Source organism: Callospermophilus lateralis, chromosome 5 (assembly GCF_048772815.1).
Source record: "Callospermophilus lateralis isolate mCalLat2 chromosome 5, mCalLat2.hap1, whole genome shotgun sequence".
Classification (NCBI taxonomy): Eukaryota; Metazoa; Chordata; class Mammalia; order Rodentia; family Sciuridae; genus Callospermophilus; species Callospermophilus lateralis.
In genome coordinates this window covers 35,138,930-35,159,764 of record NC_135309.1, presented here as the reverse complement: position 1 = coordinate 35,159,764, position 20,835 = coordinate 35,138,930, and the positions used below count along the sequence as shown (strand labels likewise).

At 48.9% G+C, this 20,835-nt stretch overlaps 1 protein-coding gene across 3 annotated transcripts in view; it reads left to right on the top strand.

Annotated features, from left to right (window-relative positions):
• Positions 1-967: 967 nt before the first annotated feature.
• P4ha2 (prolyl 4-hydroxylase subunit alpha 2) overlaps positions 968-20,835 on the top strand; it is a 31,933-nt gene continuing 12,065 nt past the window's right edge. For all 3 annotated transcript variants that reach the window (XM_076855760.2, XM_076855761.2, XM_076855762.2), the window contains exons 1-9: positions 968-1,026; positions 1,590-1,718; positions 10,183-10,282; positions 10,940-11,036; positions 11,400-11,551; positions 13,882-14,019; positions 17,508-17,747; positions 18,879-19,072; positions 19,865-20,041. In XM_076855760.2, coding sequence (XP_076711875.1) covers positions 1,716-1,718; positions 10,183-10,282; positions 10,940-11,036; positions 11,400-11,551; positions 13,882-14,019; positions 17,508-17,747; positions 18,879-19,072; positions 19,865-20,041 — 1,101 coding nt within the window. In that variant the 5' untranslated portion in view covers positions 968-1,026; positions 1,590-1,715. The remainder of the gene's footprint in view (positions 1,027-1,589; positions 1,719-10,182; positions 10,283-10,939; positions 11,037-11,399; positions 11,552-13,881; positions 14,020-17,507; positions 17,748-18,878; positions 19,073-19,864; positions 20,042-20,835) is intronic.

Sequence of the window (20,835 nt, the reverse complement as noted above, 5' to 3'; positions counted from 1 at the left end):
CTGGGCCTGGGTGGAGGCTGGGCATCTCTGGTTCTGGGCTCTCCTCCCTGATGAGATTCTCAGACCTTGTTTCTCCTCATTCATGAGGAGGCAGGTTCATGGAGCAGGCGTGGGAATCTGCTTGGCCGCCAGGAGTCCCCCAGAGCAGGCTGAAGTTTGCTGCATCCAGGCATCATTCACTCCCAGGCTGGACTGGCACAGTGCTGTGTCTAATCTTTTGGCTTGATAAGGCAGAGCTTGGGCAAATCATGGGTGCTCCAGGCTGTGACACGGCACCCGCCCCCCCCCATTCTCTCCCCATCCCTGTCTTTGGAGGGCTCCTTTCCTATCAATCCACCACTCCCACCCATATGGCCAGGAGTGCCTGAGTCAGGGGTCCAAATCCTTCTAGGAGCTAGTCCCAGGTTCCTAGCCTTCCTCAAAGTCTTCTTCACTGGTTGTCCTCTTTCGTGACATCCAACTATTGTTGCCTCCACCTGGTGTTGGGATGGTGGGATAGAAAAGACAAACGGGGTCCTGTACTCCGCAGGGTAACTGAGCAAAGGGGGATGAGCTGAAGCTGGGGAGTCCGCCGAGCTCCCAGGGATGCTCCCCGGACATCCCCGACGCAAGAATGGGGTCGTCGCCCCTTCTGGAGGCGCCCAAGTGCTGCAGAGGGGCACAGGGCGAGTCCCACAGGTGGGAGCCCGCCGAGGGGAGGCAGGAGCGGTATACGTGCAGCGAGCTGCGGGCGGCATGAAGGGCGCTGGGCGGACGGCTCCATCCTGGCGCTAGGCCAGCTCCCGGTACCGCGCAGTCGGGCGGCCGGGGCCTTCCCGGCCGTGGCGCCCCCAGGCGAAGATCCAGGGCGGAGGGCCGGGGACCCGGCCGGCCCGGCCTCGGGGGCGGGAGGTGGGGACGTGGCCGAGGCTCAAGAGGGCGGAGCCCGACCGCGGCAGGAGGCGGAGCCTCGGAGGGAGGAGGTGCCGAGCGGGCCGGGCGACGCCGCAGGAGGTTCTGGAAACGCCGGGAGCGGCGCGTGTCCAGGTGAGCGCGCCGCCTGCGGGGTCAGCTGTTGGGCTCGTTCTCGGCTGCGGGCTGGGGTCTTTGGGAGATGGGTTCTGTCAGCGCAGAGCCGGACTCAGGGGCTGAAGACCGGGGTCGCGCCGCCCGCTGCGCAAGCGGCTCCCGCAGCCCCGCGCCCTCCGCCTTGTTTCTGCACCCGCCTGGGTTCCTGGCCCGCCAGCGTCCCTTCCCGAGATCACGGTGGTGAGGTCAGCGGCGCCCTTCCTGCCGGTCCCCTCGGCGGCTGGCGGGGCGGGGCGGGGCACTTGGCCGTCCTGCCCTGTCATGCTCCCTGAGAAGGGGTGGCCTGACCCCGGGGGCTGCCAGTGGTTGGAGGCAGGGACGGGGGCGTCGGCCTGCCCGGGAGGGGCTGCTTCGTGTTGGGGAGGCCCACTCCCCTCGCTCCTAAGCCGGGACGGATCAGCTTGGTGCTGTTAATTAGATGAGCAGTTAATTAGATCGGTTGGATCAAAAAGTCTTCTTTCCCCTTCTGACATCCCTGTGGAATCTGTTTGTGTATTTTTTTTTTTTTTTTCCCCCAGCAGTTACGGAGACCTGAGGCAATTAGCTAACTAATTCAACAAACGACCCTTCTGTGCGCCAGAAGCTGTCAGGAGTTGCTAGCCCAAGGGGGCAGACGACTGGAAGAGCGGGAAAAGTCCAGGCCCAGTATGGTAAGTGCTGTGCTGGCAGGAAGGTGGACTGTGGGTACTCAGGATGCCCCAGGCCAGAAGACTTCCTTGAGAAGGTGACTCAGGAGCAGATGGAGTGTGGCAAAAGGGTAATCTGGGCAGAAGAAAAGCCTATGTGAGTGGGAGCTGCCTTGGGCCACGGGCATTCTTGTGGTACTCTAGTGGAAGCAAGGTGATGGGGAAAGGGCACTTGAGGAAATAGCTGCTTGTGGACTCCATTTACAAAAGCCTAGAGTGAGAGGACAGTGCCAGGTACTGTGCCCTGCATGGGTTAGGTGCCCAGGATACCCTTGCAATGTGAGTACAGATCAGGGCACTTCCTGTCTTAGCTGTTGCTGAGCAGAAAGGGTGGGCCCTTGGCTTCTGTGTTCTAATCTGACACATTGAAGATGCTCAGGAGAGCATTAGAGTTGTTCCCAAGACAAACTTGTCTTTTACTACAGAATAACACACTTAAGGCTTGTGCTTCTTCATGGGGACCCAACAGCCCCAGCCCTCTTACAGGAGATCCTGAAGGACTCTAAGAGCAAGACTGATGGACATTACTTTGTAGTTTAGCACATTCTCAAATGTCCCAGACTTTGCACAGATCCATTGCCCACCTGAGAATTTATAGGATGCTTTTGCCAGCTGCTGCTTATTCTCAACTTGTATCATATCTGAGACAACACATCTGAGATTTAGTTCTCTGTTAAATGGCCAAGATTCCCTTTGGCTTTGGCTTTAAAGTGCCCTTGAAGCATCCAGGGTGCAGTCTCTCACTGTGGTGTTGTGCCTCAGGGGCCAGCTTCTCTTTTTGCTTCTCATTGTTCACAGGATATTTGGCTTTTGAATTCTTTTCTTTTAGGACCTTTTTATTCTCACAGTGCCAAGCATGTCCACTCTATGGCCCAGACATTGAGGCCACATAGCAAGGATGGAGTTGGCTGAGGCCTTATTCCAGAGATGCTGTCATACTGAAACTGAGGTTTGTGATAGGCTCTTCTGCCCTGTCATAGGCTCTGAAATGGGATGCCTGATAGAGCGCTCACTTTGCCACTGGTTTAGACCAGCCATAGCTGCTCTCTGTTCATTTCTTAAGTATCTCCTGCATCCGTGCTTGGCTTCTGCCTAAAGTGTGCCTGGGGCTGGAATGAGGGAGATGAGGTGGCCAAGGCACTATTCTTGCCTATGGGGAACTCATAATCTGTCTCAGATTGTTGTTTCGTGCTGGTATCTGGGCACATGCCAGGAGGACTGCTCATCACTCAGACACTGGGTACATGCAACTCTGAGGAATGAGTGGGGTGAGAAAATATAGGGTCTTCTCATTTCCTGAGAAAGTCTCCCTTTTTAGCTCTGCCCTCCCACATCCTTGGGAGGGTCTGAGGCTGGACGCAAGGCCTTGGCCGAGTTGTGGCCACGCTGGCTGATAGTGTGCAGAGGGCTGGTAGGTGTGTCCCTAGTTCTTGGGATCTGTCAAGAGTTTAATTTTATGCAGATGGAGTTTGGCAGGAAATGTTGTAGCACAGGCACGTGCAAGCCTAGCAGAATACTGGACTGAGAGTTAAACTTTGAAAAAGTCGCTCAAATCTAGCAATTTGGACTTTTCAAGTGCCTGAGGGTGGGACATTAGTCTATCCTAGAGCAAAGGGGCCTGATGAATCCTGTGGTCTGTGGGTTTTGTGCTGGGAACAGGGAATGAGGGATAGATAGACAGTTTTTTTATTCTTAGAAAGAGCAGAGAGGAATGAAAAGTCTGAACTAGACTTCTTGGAGCCCTAGGAGAGAGTTTTTGTTCAGTTGGTGTCATTGCAGGGCTGGGGATTAAAGTGTTTAGGTAGTGTTCTCCAGCTCAGAGAGGATCTGTCTGAGCCTGGTCAGAAGCCAGTTTCTGCTCTAGACCTCTCCAGAAGTGCTTAATAGAATGTAGCCTGCTCTGTACCTGGTACAGAGGATATGGCAGAGGTTCCAAGACCTGGTACTTGTAGAACCCTGAAGTGAGCAGGTCAGAGGCACAGAAGTACATGAGACCCTAGATTATTGGTCCAGGTCCCTGTCTTTTGTTAGAGAAATTTTGTTGGTGAGGTTTAGAACCAGGGATTGGCTAATTCCAGGATTGTCCCTGATGGGCAGTGTACTGCATGACCCTAGTCTCTCCTGTAAGTCTTCTGGCACTCCTGGGACATGGAAAGTGCCCAGTTTCTGCTTTGTTCTTGTTTCATGACTTTTCATTGACCTCTGGTCTGGACCTTCTTTCTCACTCAGATAATCAATTGACTTACGCAGGGCAGCTGACTATTTCCGTTCCACTGATTTTTCTCTGGTGCTCCTCATGCTGATAATTGACATAAGTTATGCCTGGTGCTTGCTGATATCTGTCATCTCATTCAGTCATCACAACAGCCATGTGAAATATAGGTCCTGGTATCATATAGATGGGAACACTGAGGTTTACAGAAGGCTGTGACTTACACAAGGTCATAAAGCCAGAAAGTAGTGATGGAGTTGGGATTTAGCTCTGGGTCTGCCCGACCCCAGAGTACCTGCTCATTGGACTGAACTGCCTTGCCTTGAGGTTGGCTGCTTGGTTACATGTAAGTGCTTGTAATGTCTGGAGGTAGGAGTAATACTCACCTGAACTCAGGGAACTGTGTTGCTGTTTTCTGGGTCTGCATTGCTCTCCTTCTGGTGAGATCCAGCCAGAGATGTCTTGAACCTGCTTTGTGAACCTTTTGGGTAACCCATGATAAAGTCCTTAGCCTGGGCAGGCATGCTTTGCTAGAGCAAAGTGTTGCTTCCCTCTTTGGAAGGCCCTTGTGTTCTAAGGTAACACACACTCCTGAGTAAGATTGGATGGCAGCCGTCTGTAGTAAAAAGTGTGTTTGGGGCTTGGGCCTGGTTCTGACATTGATTTACTGTCAGATATCAAATGTGGAGGAAGCCCTCTTGGCTTCACTTATCAATCTTTTGTATCTATCTTATACAGTAGTTTCCCCCCTTACCCACAATTTTATTTGCCAAAGTTTCAGCTATACATGATCAACCACAGTCTGAAAATATTAAATAGAAAATTACAGAAATAAATAATTTATAATTTTTAAGTTGTGAGCCCTTCTGATTAGCATGATGAAATCTTGTGCCATCCTGCATGTTCTGTCCAGGACATGGATCAGTCCTTTGTCCAGTGTATCCATGCTGTATATGCTACCCACTTGTCACTTTGTAGCCATTTTGGTTATTAGATTGACTGTTAATGGTATTGCAATGTTTATGTTCAAGTAACCCTTATTGTATTTAATAATGGCCCAAAGTGAAAGAGCAGTGATGCTGGCAATTTTTTTATAATGTTATAATCTATTTTGTTATTTGTTTTTTAACAGTAATCTCTTATGTGCCTAATTAATAAGCTAAATATTATCATAGGTACATACGTATGGGGAAAAAAACAGCATATGCAAGATTTTATATTTATTTCCTGTGGTTTCAGGCCTCCACTGGGGGTCTTGGACTGTATCCTCCATGGACAAGGGGGGATTACTCCATCTGGAATGGAGATGATTATTTAGCTTACAAGATTTTAGTGAGAATTAGATGGTAGAAATGAAAGATTTTTGGAAACATAAATTGTGGTTACCTTAGACTACATTCCCAGAAAACAGCCTGAGGAAGAGCTTAAGTGCTTAATGCTTTATTGGAAAGTCTGTTATTGCAGGGAAGCCAAGACATGGGAAGAGAAAAATGAGGTAGAGAAGAATAGGAAGCAAATACAAGGTGGTGCTTCTGCATGAAGATCTACTTGTTGTTCATCCATTCAGGACCTCTCTGTGCATGCTCTGTAGAAACTCTATGCCTCAGAACAGTTTCTTGTAAAAGGCCTAGAGAGAATTTATTGGCTGAACTCCTCTTGTCTTTTATGCATCATTGGTCTGAACTGCCTTGTGAGCCACTAACTTTCCCTTCCTCCTCAGGAGGGCCCTTCTGTAGCCATTGGAGAGATCAGTATGGAGATAGTAGGAGGAGCCAGAAATTCTGGCATAGGTCAGTACAGTCACCTTGACTAGGTTAAGGCCAAACCAGTGGTTCAGGGCCTAGAACATGGGTGAGACCAAAAGAGTATGAGACTGTGTATGATGTATCCAATATGGTGATGTGTGAATTTCATCTTCCCGTAGATCCTTCTTATGAATTAAGATAATCTAGACTGCCAAGTCCTGCCAAGACCCTAACTGAAAACCCAGTTTGGCATTTGCATGTTGATTTTAATGATCTCCTTGCTACTTCATGGCCTAGTTACTGAAGCAGGAGATTTTGTGGTTTTGATGATACCCAAGTAGGGAAGTGGAAATCAATGTTTTCATGCACTGGATGGAGAAGGTGTAGGAACAGATACATATTATCTGACACATGCACCCTCATCCAGTTTTGCAGGGTCCATTGTGCCTCCTTTTCTCTACTGGGGATCAAAAATAAGAGCTCAGGAAGTTCCCTCAGTGATAGTCTTATATGGCTTCTTAAATGTGGAGTGAGGAATGAGGTTCAAAAGAATATTTGACTACTTTGAGCACAGATCCAGGCTTCATTAGGTTTTTGGTAAAAGAAATATTTTTCACATGGAGTAATTGTTGAAGATATGAAACCTGGCATGGTGAGATGGGATGGAAAGGACAGCAGGGCCAGGTCACACAGAGTTATGGGGCCCTTTGGGTTAAGGAGTTCAGATTTTGTCCTGCTGGCAGTGGAAGCCAAAGGAAGGGATTCAGTAAGCCATGCTGACTACTTTGTAGAATAGAGTTGGGAGGGAAGCCAGATGAGATGTGGAGAGAGAGAGGTCAGAGAAGGTTGGAGCCAGCAAGGCTGTAGCTGTGTTGGTAAGGACTCAGATGATGGTTGAGATGTAACATCAGAGAACACTTGGGTGCCTTTCCTGTAGTGGCAGTGACAGCAGCTTTTGGGCCTGAATGTTCATTCATATGTTCTATAGTGCGACCTCCCGTAGCTCCGTGCAGCTCCTCCTAGATTGAGCATTTAATTCCTTTCATCTCTGCCATCCTGGAGTTGGTCACAGCACTAGGAGGGAGGGCCATGGGAGGGATAGGGGGTCAAGGACCCCTGTTCAGGGAGGTTTTGCTACTTCACAGAAAACAGGCAGAATTTTATCCAGTGCCAAGCAAGACCTTTCTATTCTCAGCAAATCCATGTTCTGTCTCTAGGCTGTTAAGTACATTGTTAAAACTCAAGCTGTTGGGTTTGGGTTGCAGCTGGGAGCTTGGCAGAGGATCCTGCTTGATGAGGTAAGGGGAGAAGCTAAGGACGCTGCTGGTTTGCAGCTGGAAACATCTTTTCATGGTCATTTGGCCAGGTTGTAAATGTTCTTTCCAAAGAGCAGTCTTGGTAGGACCTCTGGTTGTATGTCTTGGAATTTCCCTGTGCTTAGAAATAGTGCCAGTTGCCTGGTGGGTGAATTACTGTCACTGGGGTGTTGGCAGGCTTCACAGGACCTCCCAGTGGGGGTCCAAACTGTAGGGCTGCCAAGACCCCTTTAGAGTTCATTTGAGAAGGCCCTGCTTTGTTTCCTTAATATTTAAGCATATTATAGAAAATAATTTTAAAATTCCTATATAATTCCTTATAAAAAGATTAGGAAAACAAATAAGCATAAAAAGAAAAGTAAAATTACTTCACTAAGATGCAACTAGATCATGCCTCTCTTGCATATATACTACATGCAGTAGTTTTTCCTTACAAAAGTGGAATCATGTAGATTACTTTGTTTGGGGCCTGCTTTTTCACAGTGCTTTATTCTCTCTGCATTGATATGCATACAATAGGCATTCTGTATACTCTATAACAATTCACTCTATGGAAGAAATCTAAAATTTTCTGTTGTTGTTTCCTAAATTGAACAAGCATATGATGAAGAGTTATTTGTGGGGTGACTTCTAGGAGATACATTATTCTAAGCTCTAGGGGTGCAGCTCAGGTAAAACTCAACAATGGTTTTCTGTTTGGGCTCTGTGCAACTTTGCTTTTCATAAAAGGGGATTTGGCCACATCTTCAGACTTATTCTTTGTGGATTTCTGAAGGTTCCTGGAAGGGCTTTTGGCAGCATTGGACATTGTTTGGAACTAGGCAGGTACACATACTCACATGTTCTTTGCAAGTTAAGGGTATAAGAGAGAGTAAGGGTTGACCTTTTGCACATTGTGGGGCACAGTCCCTTTTGAATGCTTCCTCCTCCCAACTTCATGCTAATTAAATAACCTTTGTACAAAGCCTTCTGAGTAGAGAGGCCAGGATCAGGAGAAATAGGATGGGGTTGCAAGATGCCCCTGCTTGGGATGGCAGTATGGATGTGGCAGTCTGGGAGCTGCTTGGGGGTGCCCAGCTGTTTGGGCCAGCAGAGTCATCATCCCCTTCTCCCGCCAGAGTGAGACTCTGCGGCTCTTAATTTCCCCCAAACTTATTTGTGATTCTTTGAGGCTCTGCCTCCAGGCCAGGATTCGTGGATGGGCTCAATCTAAGCCACACAGCACATTCCAGAGAAAGGACAGCTGGTATTCATGTAATAAAGAAACCTGGCTGCTTTACCGTAAGTGCTATTAGGTGCTCATGGATGTTGTCAGCTGGATAATTTGGAAGGCATGGAGAGATTCCCTCTTCCCATAAATTTTTTGTCTGAGCTCTGCAGATGTATGCAACTGAAAATGGTGATACACCTGGGAAGAAGGGTGGGGGCCCCCACTTCCAGCCATGTCTAGTCTGATCTCCTGCCTAGACCTTGTTCTCCCATCACCCCCGTCCCAAAGCTGGTCCCCCTACTGTTCACAGATCCTCCTGGCTTTGAGTTTTTCCTACATATACACAGAAGGTGCTCTCCTGAGGTGGTCAAGCCTTCTGAGGTACAAAGAATAGACAAATGCCCTTTTAAGTTAATGGGCTTGTAGAAGCAACAAGAGAGGCCTTCTGGAATCCTGATTTGGAGAAGACAGTTGGGGAGGCCTGGGAGCAGACCAGGCTGGAACTGGGAGTACCTGGCCCACACCTACTCATCTTCTTGCTTTCTTTTGATGCCTTGACTCATAATATACTCCTTAGCCTACTACTCCCTTCCCTACAGCACATCCTGGCTTGAGGAAAGATAATTATCCTGTCTGTCTCTGAGCCCCCAGCAACTAGACTGTGATGGGCATGCTGTCAGCTCTGCAGCCCTATTGGGCTGGACACTTGGGCCCATGCACTTAAGCTATCTTCTTAGATAAGGTTAGAGGAACCTGTTTGGGGCTGGGCCCTTCTGTGAGCCTAACCTGGAACCACAGTGGATTGAAATTTCTTCTGAAAGGGTAAGATGAGGAATGGAGAGTGTGACTGTGTATCTAAGCAACCATGGCAGGCAAAAATTGGTGAACTGGCATTAGGCAGCTCAGACTTGGAGCTTAACTTTCAGTTAAGACTTTTATTTTGGGGAGAAGCATTTATTTTTCCTTTATTTTCTCAGTAAATTTCCATTTGAGCATTCCAGTGAGACTTGGCTAAAGTGGATCCAAAAAGAGAAGAATTGGCAGAGTAGGGGCTCCGATGGGTGGTGGTCCTCCAGCACGTCCTGGGCTGCGTTGCTGAGCTGGGAGATGATGTCTGAAGATTCTCTTGTGTATATGGGTCCACTGCCAGTGAGGCTTGCCCCAGGTGGTGCCTGCCTCCCTCAGAGCGGTGTCTGACTATTTCTAGACTGATGAGGAGCTGGCTTCTTCCCTATGTCAACTGTCTAGCTCAAGAGTTTGGCTATGGGTGGCTAATTCATTTTTGTATTCTGAGTGCCTAGCTCAGTGCCTGGCATCTCTGTATGGTCAGTAAATATTTGTGAATGAACGTTGACTGGCCAGTGAGGATGGCGTCTGCTGAGGAGCCTCACTACAGGAAGAGCAGTGTCTATCCTGGATGTCACTCCCCTGACTGCTCTGTGTCTGGCAGGTACAGACTGGCCAGGATCAGTTTGATGATTCTTCTGGCTGACCATCTGCTCTACACCTCAGTTTGGGCTGGGTTCCCTAGAACATATCATATCAAGTTCTCTGTTGTTGTCTTTTCATAATGTCACCATCTTATGGGCAAGGACTAGGTCACCAGAGTCTGGCATTATCATGGTACATGTGTTGGAAGGTAAGATAGAAACAGTCTGTGAAATAAGAAGAGGTAGACCAGAATCTTGAACTGTCAGATGTTTGGAACCAGAGGTGACTGTCCCTTCAACATGATTCAGCCTTCTCATGTTGCTAGTGGTTTCCAGGAGTTGAGAGGATGGAGCCTTTCCCCAGGGCATATGGCTTGCCAGAGTAGGGTCCAGAATTGAGCACATGTCAGTGCTTCCACACCCTGTGGTGATCCCAAATCTCTTTCTTAGCTTTCTTGTGCTGCGCCAGGATTTTGGCACATTTGCTCTAATGAATGTCCCTGAATGCCTTGCAGATGCTTCCCTCTCTGACCATGAAACTCCAGGTGTCCACACTGCTGATGGCCTGGTTTGGTGTCCTGAGCTGCGTGCAGGCCGAGTTCTTCACCTCTATTGGTATGTGGCAACAGGACTGTTGTCTTCCTGGGCATCCCTTGGCTCAAATGCCAGGTGATTTCATTACCTGAGGTGTGTTCTAATTCAGGGAAGGGTGGCCTCATTCACTGGTTTTGACCAGTTCTGGAGATCGTGGGGCTTACAGAGTTGCCATTTTCCCCTCTGAGAGCCTAAAGATCTGGATTTCCTTGGATCCAGCTGTCTGAATGGGCCCTTCTCCCTGGGACATGCAGGCTGCATGCATGCTATCTGGCCTTTTTGACTAACTTTCTCCTGAGCCAAGAGTGGTTCTGAGCAGTGAGCACTCTGTGTCCTGGGAATCCAGCTCTTCTCCTTACCTGAAGTTTCAGAGCTTGTTTCCAGATGATGACCCCTTAGGATGTCTATTCCCAGTGACATGACCAGCTGGTTAACAGTGGGAGAATGAAATTTGGACCTTCTTCCTTGAGTAATCCCAGTGAATTTATCACAGACATCCTGTTGGCACTTCTGCCTGTCTCCTCCTAGAGTTGGGGCCAGGACCATGTGTTCCCAGAGAGCCCCGACACGCCTTTGGCCCAGAAAATTTACTTCTTCTGAATTGATGTTTTATGTCCCAAGGAAGGGGGCTGGACATCCCTCATTCATTTCTGATTGGCCCTTTCTTCTCTCCTACAGGGCACATGACTGACCTGATTTATGCAGAGAAAGACCTGGTACAGGCTCTGAAGGAGTACATCCTTGTGGAGGAAGCCAAGCTCTCCAAGATTAAGAGGTGTCTAGTGTCCTAAGGCCCCATATGCACCTTGAGTCAGCCTTCCTGCCCCTCCCCGCAGCCCATGTGTGGGTGTCTATAAGAGGAAGCCCTCCAGAGGTGTGGTCTCTCCCACCCGTCTGAATACTTTAGTATCCATGGGTTAAAGAGTCTCTGTCTTTTCCTTTCTGCTTAAGTCCTTTCTACTTTCACCGAGGTTCCCAGCTCTTATTAAGATTAAGGAGCTAGATGTATCTGTGGGAGTTACTGTGTTCATGTTTTATTACCTCTTAACAAAAGGTGACGGATCTCATCAGGGAAATTACCACAGATCAAGACCTGTGTGGGTGGGGATGTTAGTCTTCCTTCTCTTTGGTTCCACAGCTGGGCCAACAAAATGGAAGCCCTGACCAGCAAGTCAGCTGCTGACCCCGAGGGCTACTTGGCTCACCCCGTGAATGCCTATAAGCTGGTGAAGCGGCTGAACACAGACTGGCCTGCTTTAGAAGACCTGGTCCTGCAGGACTCAGCGGCAGGTGAGGGACAGTGAGCAAATGTCATGTGAGAATGTAGACCCTGCTGATGATGGCTCTGTCCTTTCTCTTTTAGTGCTGGTAGTTGGCTGTCCTTATTTTAAAACATGTAACAGTAATCAGTTTTTGCCTTTTTGATTTTGGTAATAACATTTCCTGTAATTATACTTTAGTAATACATGTTTTTATAGAAAAGTTAGGAAAACAAACACAGTCACATGAGAAAATTACAATTCTTAATCCAGTTGCCTAGTAATAAGCACTGTTAAAATCATGATCTTTCTATATATGCATACATTTTTTTTTTTTTTTAATTAAAGGAACCGTATGTATACCAGGGGATGAAAACTCACTGGCTTTGAGGGACAAATGAATTCTAAATGAGCCAAGTGGTCAGCATAGCCTTCATCTGAATTCTTTCCTATTCATGTCTTTTACAAACAAAACATTTCTGTTGGCGGATTTGTGACATAAGCATAGACTTACCTGTCCCTGAATTTCACAGCTTGTCTCTTCCAACCCGCTCCAGTATTAGGGGATTGAACCCAGGGCCTCACATGTGCTAGGCAAGTACTGTACCACTAGGCTACATCCCAGTTCCCCTGTTTCTTTCTTTTTTTTTTTTTCCTTCATGTTTTATTTGAGATGGTCTTGGTGAGTTGCTGAGGCTGACCTCGAACTTGATATCCTCCTGCCCTCAGCCTCCTTAGTAACTGAGATTACAGTGTGCACATTGCACCCAGCTTCTATATGCTATTAAAAGTTTTTATGCAACATGATTTTAATAGCTGGATCACAATTTGTCATACTGATCTACTGTAAAACTGGGAAAGTCATGGGAATTGGCCTATTTCCGAATTATAATTATCAGCAATCTTTCATATACATTTGGTGTCTAACTCTGATTATTTTTCTAGAGTAAATTCTTAGAAATGGGATTTACAGGTCAGAGTATGACCCCACCCCTCCACCCCCCAGTATGACTTTTTTGAAAAGTTTTTTCAAGGGTAGCATTTACCGTGCTCTAACACTTTCTTGTCAAAATGAAGTGATGGTGGTGGTGAGCCTGGTGGTGGTGAGCCTGGAGGCGGCCTCATGGACTCCCAGCCTCGGGCTCAGGCCCTGTCTCTTTTCTCTGGAGTTGGGAGTGCTGGTTAACTTCAGACTAGCTGTCTCTCTGGCTGAGACATTTCAGCTCACGTGGCCAGACTGGGTCGGGCTTGGCTGGGGGCAGGGTGGCCTCCAGGGAGGGATTGGTGAGCTCAGCCAGGCTGGCGTTGTGCCCAGTGAGCTCACTGCCTCCAGAAGCCCCGCCTGCCTTTCCCAGACCCCGCCTCCTAGGCCTGGAGCTGGGAACGGTCTGTTCCGCCTGCACAGCGGGAGTCTGAGACTGCTCTGAAGATCTCTGCTCACTGACCTTGTTCTCCACACCCTCCCCTCTGCATCACCTGGGGGAAACCTTAAAATTACCTAGAAGGATACCAAACAGCCCAGAGAGCAATAGGTTGTTTTCATCCTGACATGGAGTTCTTGCCCCTGAACTGAGGGGTGCATGCTGACACTGTCTGTGGCTTTTTCAAGGAGGCGTGTTTTTCTATTTCCTGGATTCTGAACTCTGAATTCAGAGTCCCTGACCATGAAGCCAGAAGGAAGACAGGGTAGCAGCTTCTTGACCTCTGAATCTCCAGGCTTGGCTAGAAATGAGTATTTGAGCCCGTTCTGAGAGTGGGTTGCAGTGTGTGCTGCTGCTCTTGGGAAGGGGCCAGGGGAGGAATTCCTTGGGTTTTCCCCTCCCAATTCTTACCTCACAGATGGAACTGAAGGCCTGAATCGGCCTGGGAGTCCTGGGATTTCAGGAGATGCCTCTCTTGCTATAACACTGGGAAAAGTCTCTGTGGGGGCATTTCAGTGGTCAGAGGCTTTTCCTGGCTCCAGGCTGTGGTCTTGGCCACGGTGATCAGAGAGCTCAAAGCTTGACTTGTAGACTCCCAACTGTTAACCACTGTACCAGCTATTTCTGTTCAGTTCCAAATGAGCAACACAGGTGGTAGGACAGTGAGGAGTAAGAAAGAAGTCCCATGGACTAGAGCAGTCTGGGAGGACTTCCTGGTGGAAGGGCAGACTCTTCCTCCCACATCCCCTAGTGCTGGCATCTCTCCTTGAGCTCTCACACATGCTGAGCAAGTGCGTCACCACTGAGCCTACCAGTAGTCTCAGAGGCAAGCGGCAGGAACCCACTAGCCAGAGACCTACTAGTGGCTGCCTCTCTGATCCCAGGAGCATTTCTGCCCCTGGATCTCAGGCAACCTCTTGTTCTCCCTCTCATTTGGAAGGTTTTATTGCCAACCTCTCAGTGCAACGGCAATTCTTCCCCACTGATGAGGACGAGTCGGGGGCTGCCAAAGCTTTGATGAGACTTCAGGACACATACAAGCTGGACCCAGACACGATTTCCAGAGGGGAGCTTCCAGGTAACTCAGTGCTCCGGGCTTTGCCTGTCCTGCTTGTGTCTCTTTGCTGGCTGGGCAAGGCAGAGGCAGTGTACGGTCTCTGCCTCTGCCGATGATCCTTGCCTTGGATCCCCATTCGGTGCTTGTCCCCTGTCCCGTGATAGCTGCTTCCCCGCATCCCCTGCCTGCCACTTCCTTCCATGCACTATCCAAGGTCCTCCCTCTCCTCTTGTGTCTCAGAGAACGCTGAGGCTACTGTCAGGAACCCTGCTGGTCTCTGCCCCAGAGCAACACAGATCCACGGCCAGACCTGCTTCCATCTCCCACCCTCCTGATTCCCCTACCAAGGCTGATCTCTGAACTCTCTGCCCTCTCTCCTATGTCCCCTGAGTTAAGTCTCTGCTCCTTTTCATCCTCACCTCTCTGGGGTCTCTCCTTGAGCTCATACAGACGCTCTATTCTTGCTCATTCCCGAACTCCTCCTTCAGGGTACAAGACTGTTTGGTCTCTGCTGTGGTCAGTCTCCTCTCCCCTCCTGGTTGGCTACTGGATAGAGCGATTCACACTCTTTCTCCACTTCTGGTTCCTGTGTACTCCTGACCCCACAGTGCCTTTGTGCCTGCTGTCCGCCAACCCTCTGGGGCTGGTAAAGCCAACAGACATTTCAGGCATGATATTCTTTAACTTTTCAGCAGCGTTAGGCACATTGATTACCTCATTCTGCCTGATATTCTCCCCTCCTTTGAATTCTGGGATACTGATATTGGCTTCTTCTCTTTTGGCCTCTCTGGTCATTTGTTCTTTCTTTTTAAAACCAGTTCCTTCTCCACTGACTGCCTCAATGTAAGTGTTTGTAAGAAGATAAGCTGGGTTTGGAGAGCTTTTCAAGAACAATAAACCTAGGGATTCCATTGTGTCTCATTAGACCTTGGATGAATCTCACATGTGGGACACCAGAGAAGATACAAACAGATCCATAGTGTGTGGAATCTTTCTCCCTTTTTAGGGTTTCTGTTACTGGCTAGGTGTGGCCTGGGGCCTTGGGTCTGATGAGGAAACTGGAGGGGATGTGAACTTCTTATTTCTGCCTCAGTCAGGTTTTGAACCAAGCTATACCATGAGATCCAAGATAGAATGCAGCTCAGGGCACCTGCAGGGTCTGTTTGCTCTGTAGCTGTGCCATAGGTTGGTGGGAAGAGGGAGCTACACTCTGACATGGACACTCAGTTCACATACCTGTGAGTGTCCTGAATGGGGAGGTGAGGACAGAAGGGATTTAGGATTTAGTTCCTACAAGCCTTCCCCAGGTGAACCCAGCAATTTTCATCCTTTGAGGCATTTCCCATCCATGGTTGACTTCTGGATCCGTGTTTCCCACCAAGACAGCCTCTTGAGCTTCCAACCAGTGTCAGCGAATGCCTGTTGGCTGTCTATGCTTAGATATTCCATGGACTTCTCAAATTTCATGTGTCCTAAATTGAAATCCTTACCTCCTTTGAGCTGTTTACCCAATTCCTTCACCACTTACCTCAGCAAGAAGCATCTCCTCTTACTTGCAGCCTAAGCCAGAATCCTGAGGCCCATAGAGTCTACTTCCCTAATGTCTTCTGTACTTGTCCCCTCACTACTGCCCCATGACCGGCTAAGATACCAGCTGACTTATTATATATTCACATTTGCACATGTTATAACAATATAATTTATCACTATTGTTCCCCAGGATTTCCCTTTTCTCCCTTGTCCTCTTCCTCTTGATCTCCCTTCTATTTTCATGAGATCATCCCCACCCACCCCCCTTTTTTTTCCTTTTTCCTCTCTAAGTTCCACATATGAGAGAAAACACATGGCCTTGGACTCTGGAGTCTGAGTTTTGCTTATTTCATTTAACATAAGTTTCTCAAGTTCCATCCATTTTCCTGCAATTGTCCAGCTCACTTTTTAATCCCATCCTCCATGTTGTCTTTAGCATACTAGAACCTGGTCACAGTGCTTAACTTTCAGGGATAAACCCAAACCCCTCCTGTGTGGAGTCTTTGAGGTCCCACTGTCTCCCTGGCCTCCTTGCCCCTGGTGCTCAGCTTTTCCTTTGCTCAGCCCCTTGGTTCCTCCCACTCCCTCTGCAGGAATACTCAGCTGGGCTTCTCCTTGTCTGATTGCCTTTCCACACTCAGCTCAGCTGTCACTCTGCAGGGCCCACTCTCCAAGGAGTAGACATTCAAGTTGCCTTTTGGGAGGGATGCTGAGTGCCTGAGAGCTGTTCTTAACATTCTTGGTATCTGTGAGACATGTTGATAACAGCTACCCGTCATTAGCATCCTGAGGATCACAGGAACCATCTTCATATATCATCTCATTGAATTCTTGGCCTTTAAAATCGGTATCATTATCTCTGTTTAGGTGGATATTATCTCTATGTAGATAGGAGACTGAAACTTAAGCTAGGTAGGCTCCTGGGACTACAGAGCTAGCCAAAATCTGTGGTGAGGTATGAAGAGGGGAAAGAGGCCCTAGGGAACCAAACCCTGGCCTATCTACATCTCTGTCTTGTGATTACTCTCCCCAACTTTCTATCCTACATTGTTGGTTCCTAAGCCACCCAGTTTCTGACATGGGCACTTCCTACTGCAGAAGGAATTTCCTTTTGGACAGAGGTCCATCTTGGATATCAGGCAGAGGGGGCCCACTCTGAATATCAACCATGTCCACATGGCTGTTAAAAGGGCTTTGGGGGGACTCCTGTGCTTTCCAGTAAGGGTCACAGCCCTCCTTGTTCTCATGGGATCTGCTTTCTTGTTATTCTTAGAGGAACACATAGAGTCTTTCCATCTGCCCTAAACCCTTCATTTCCCTATAGCCACTGCTCTTGGCTTGAAACTGTCTTCATGGTCACTTTATAGTGCTCAGCTCACAGCACATGACCTGAGGTCACAAGGCCTGCTGAGTGGTGCTCACCAAGGTCCCTGCTGCCTGATGGCCAAAGCCAGTACTGCAGCCTTGGCTGTCGGCCTCCCTCGGTGTCTGTCACGCTGCTCCCACTCCCTCAGTTTCTCCTACGTCTTAGTCGCTTGTTGATGTTCTGTATCCTCTGTCCTTTCTGAGTGGGTGCTCCCCAGGGCTCTGGCCGCCTTCTCCACTCTTCCCTCAGACATTTTTTACACGTGATCATCCTCATGTGTGCTTTTGCTGCCACCTACATTTGTTTCTTCAGCTAATTTTTCTGTCCCCCAGATGTCTTCTCCTGTGTGGCCCACAGGATCTTCACACCTTCAACACTACTTCTTGGTGGGCTTCCTGGGGTCCCCCATAACACAGCTCCTCCCCCTTGGGAAAAGGGGAGTCTAAGGCTGGGAGATTGGCTGTAAACCCCAACCCAGAGCAGAGCCTACCTGACTGTGCTTACTGTATCAGTGGCATGTTGGGGCTTATGGTCTAAGGCCCTGGTGGGAACCTCCCTCCATAAACCAGTGTTTCTTTTTTTGGAGGCTGACTGTTGGACTCTCCTGCTGTAGGAACCAAGTACCAGGCCATGTTGAGCGTGGATGACTGCTTCGGGATGGGCCGCTCAGCCTACAATGAAGGGGACTATTACCACACGGTGCTGTGGATGGAACAGGTGCTAAAGCAACTTGATGCTGGGGAGGAGGGGACCGTGGCCAAGGCCCAGGCGCTGGACTACCTGAGCTATGCCGTTTTCCAGTTGGGTGACCTGCACCGTGCTGTGGAGCTCACCCGCCGCCTGCTCTCCCTTGGTAAGGAGATTAAGGGAAGGTGAGATGGAGATGGGGAGCTGGCAGGGGACATACCACTTGACACTTCTTTGGGGATTGAGTCAGTTTGACCTGTCACCTGGCCAGTGACTGATGGCATATTCCAACTGCCAGCTGGCTCCTTACCCATTAGCCCTTGCCCATTGCTGATGGGTGTACTCAGGTCTGGGGTGCCTATGATACCTGTGGCCCTGCATGCTCCCTTTCTAACTAAGGACCCAGTGCTGTGGTACATTTGACACTCGACAGGGTGGAACCGCCACTGTATCAGGAGTAGCTTTCGATGCAGGCTGTCCATCAGGGTCACTGTGGTACCAACTAGTTGGAGGTCTCAGGTCTCACGGTAGGGCTTGCCATGGCACTGGTGCCTTCAAAACCCATCTGTGGCACCTCTTACATGGGAACATTGTCATCTGGAGTTTCAGAGACTGGCAAAGCCTTTTTTATGCCACTGCTTTCCGTGGGGGCTCTGAGTTGGGTGTTCAGCTAGCATATGACCTATGTGGGAAAAGATCTTTGTAGATTCTCTCAGGTGAGTCAGTAAGGGACTTGGATGAGGAGTTGGGGCCCCTGGGTTCTTGTTCTATAGAATCTCAACCCAAGTCACTCAATATCTTTGAGCCTCAGTTTCCTTACCTGAGGAGTATCACAGAAATCCTGCCACGCCTGTTTCTTTGGATGCTGTGGCTGTTCTTTTTGCTGGTGTTACAGCTTGCTTCTAGCTGTGGCCCAGGGCACAGCATAGTCTCCAGCAGTGCCCGCAGTCTGGGGAATGGCTGTAAATGGAGATATGGCTGTCAAGAGGAGGAGGCAGGATCAGGACTGCTTCTCTGGACTGGGGACCTTGGGACCTGCAGGGAGGCCTGGAGAGGAAGTCTCCTCCGTGGCTGGCTAGGGTTCCCCTCCTTTGATGGTGCTGCTCTCTCAGCTCTGACCGGGATGGGGAGTCCTCTGTTGACTCTTTGGCTCTCACCCACACACCTGGATAGGTGCTGTGAAAGGCAAAACCTGCTGGGGGCTGCTGGGAGAGAAACCGCTTACTGAATAATTTATCTAAAAAACCTAACAGATGTTTGTGGTTTCCTTTTCCTTCTCGTTCTTTGCTTTTTCTAGACCCAAGTCATGAGCGAGCCGGAGGGAATCTGCGGTACTTTGAGCGGTTGTTGGAGGAAGAAAGGGAAAAACAGTCGTTAAATCAGACAGAAGTGGGGCTAGAAACCCAGGGAGGCCTCTACGAGAGGCCAGTGGACTACCTGCCTGAGAGGGACGTGTATGAGAGCCTCTGTCGTGGGGAGGGTGTCAAACTGGTGAGTTGTGGGAGGGGGCACAGGGCCCAGACTGTAGACCTGGATGTCCGAGGGGGGCAGGCAGGCCTAGGAGGATGTTCCACTATGTGTAGATACTTTTTTTTTAGCATCTCCCCCAGTTCTTGGTAGCGTCGGCTGAGGCTGATGTGTGGGTGTTCTCTGAGGTGTAGGGCTGGAGAATTTCCCTGATGCCCCAAGTAGAATTTCCATCCTCTCAGTTATTACTGTATTCGTCTCCATACCCCAGTGTGCCCAGCCTTTGCTCATCTCACTGTTATGAAGAAAACATGGGTAAGGATGTGCTTCAGGTCCAGTCCCAGTGTAGTGGAGGGTAAGCCTCTGTGGTAAAGACATAGCACTTGCTGGAGCTTGGTATTGGTACCACTGGTTTGGGGAGCCCTGGGCTTCCAGGGCTTCCTCACAGAGGTTCAGGTGTGAGGCAGGCTCTTGCCTTTTCCATGCCCGTCCACTTGGCTCCCACTGACTCCTCCCCTGGAAAGGCTTCTCCCTGCCCACCCTCCAGAACTATTTGAATCTCTGAGAAAGGGTCAGGAATTACCTTCTGCCACAGGACTCGTGGGCATGAGGTGATCTTGAGAGAGAAGAAAAGCTGCATGGTTTGTGGTTTGTCACTTCATGCCAGTCACCCTGAGAGGTGTTTCATTTCTTCTGTGGCAGGGAGGCAGGGAGCAGCAGCTGGTCAGGGGCGTGAGACAGCGTCTGCAGACAGCTGAGCTGGGACTGAGGTTAAGGGATCTCTCAGCTCAGGGTCTGTTATTTTGTGCTCCCCAGACACCCCGGAGGCAGAAGAGGCTTTTCTGTAGGTACCACCATGGCAACAGGGTGCCACAGCTGCTCATCGCCCCCTTCAAAGAGGAGGACGAGTGGGATAGCCCGCACATCGTCAGGTACTATGATGTCATGTCTGACGAGGAGATCGAGAGGATCAAGGAGATCGCAAAACCCAAAGTAGGTGTCTCTCTCTGTTGGTCCTCGTACGGGTGCTAAAGGGGACAGCTTCTCTTTCATCTCTAACATCATGGGGCAGTTTGTTTACCTAGTCAAGACCTTATCACTATCTAGCATGAGTCCACTGTGGGGTTACTGAGATGCCGCAGACTCAGCCTGACCTGTGGGTTCATGGACTAGTGGGAATGAAAAATGAGGGCATCAATGTGGACCACCAAGCACTGTGGTAGGAAGGAGATCATTCTGGGAGCAGGGCAGTCTCATAGAGAGAGGCCCTGGTTGGGGGACCGACGTGAAGGTCAGGTTTTTTTAGAAAATATTCCATAAGGCACTTGGAAGGTGGGCCCTTTGGCACTCCTGACTGGGACTGCAAAGAGAGGAGATTGTTCATCTGCACAATATTGGGTTTTCTTATCCTGGGGCATTCCAGGGGCATCCATTTACTCATATCTTTTACATTTTTTGACAAGTTTATTCATAGATGGCTTTTTTGTTCCTGTAACTTTGCTTCTTCTATATTTTAGCTGGTTACGTTATTATGTATTAAACTTGATTTAAAAATGTATCTTATAATACTAGCTAATTGTTACTGAGTTCTTAAGGTGACAGGATCTGTTCCTAAATGCTTAATATATATTAACTATTATGTGTATTTAGTAAACTGTGACACTGGCTTTATTTCACCCTTGAAGAAGCTAACCTGTGAGGTCATGGGTGGTGGTTGAACTCACTTATTCCCTTTTTGATTTTTAACTGATTTTCTCGGGTACATGTCATATCACCTGCAAATAAGA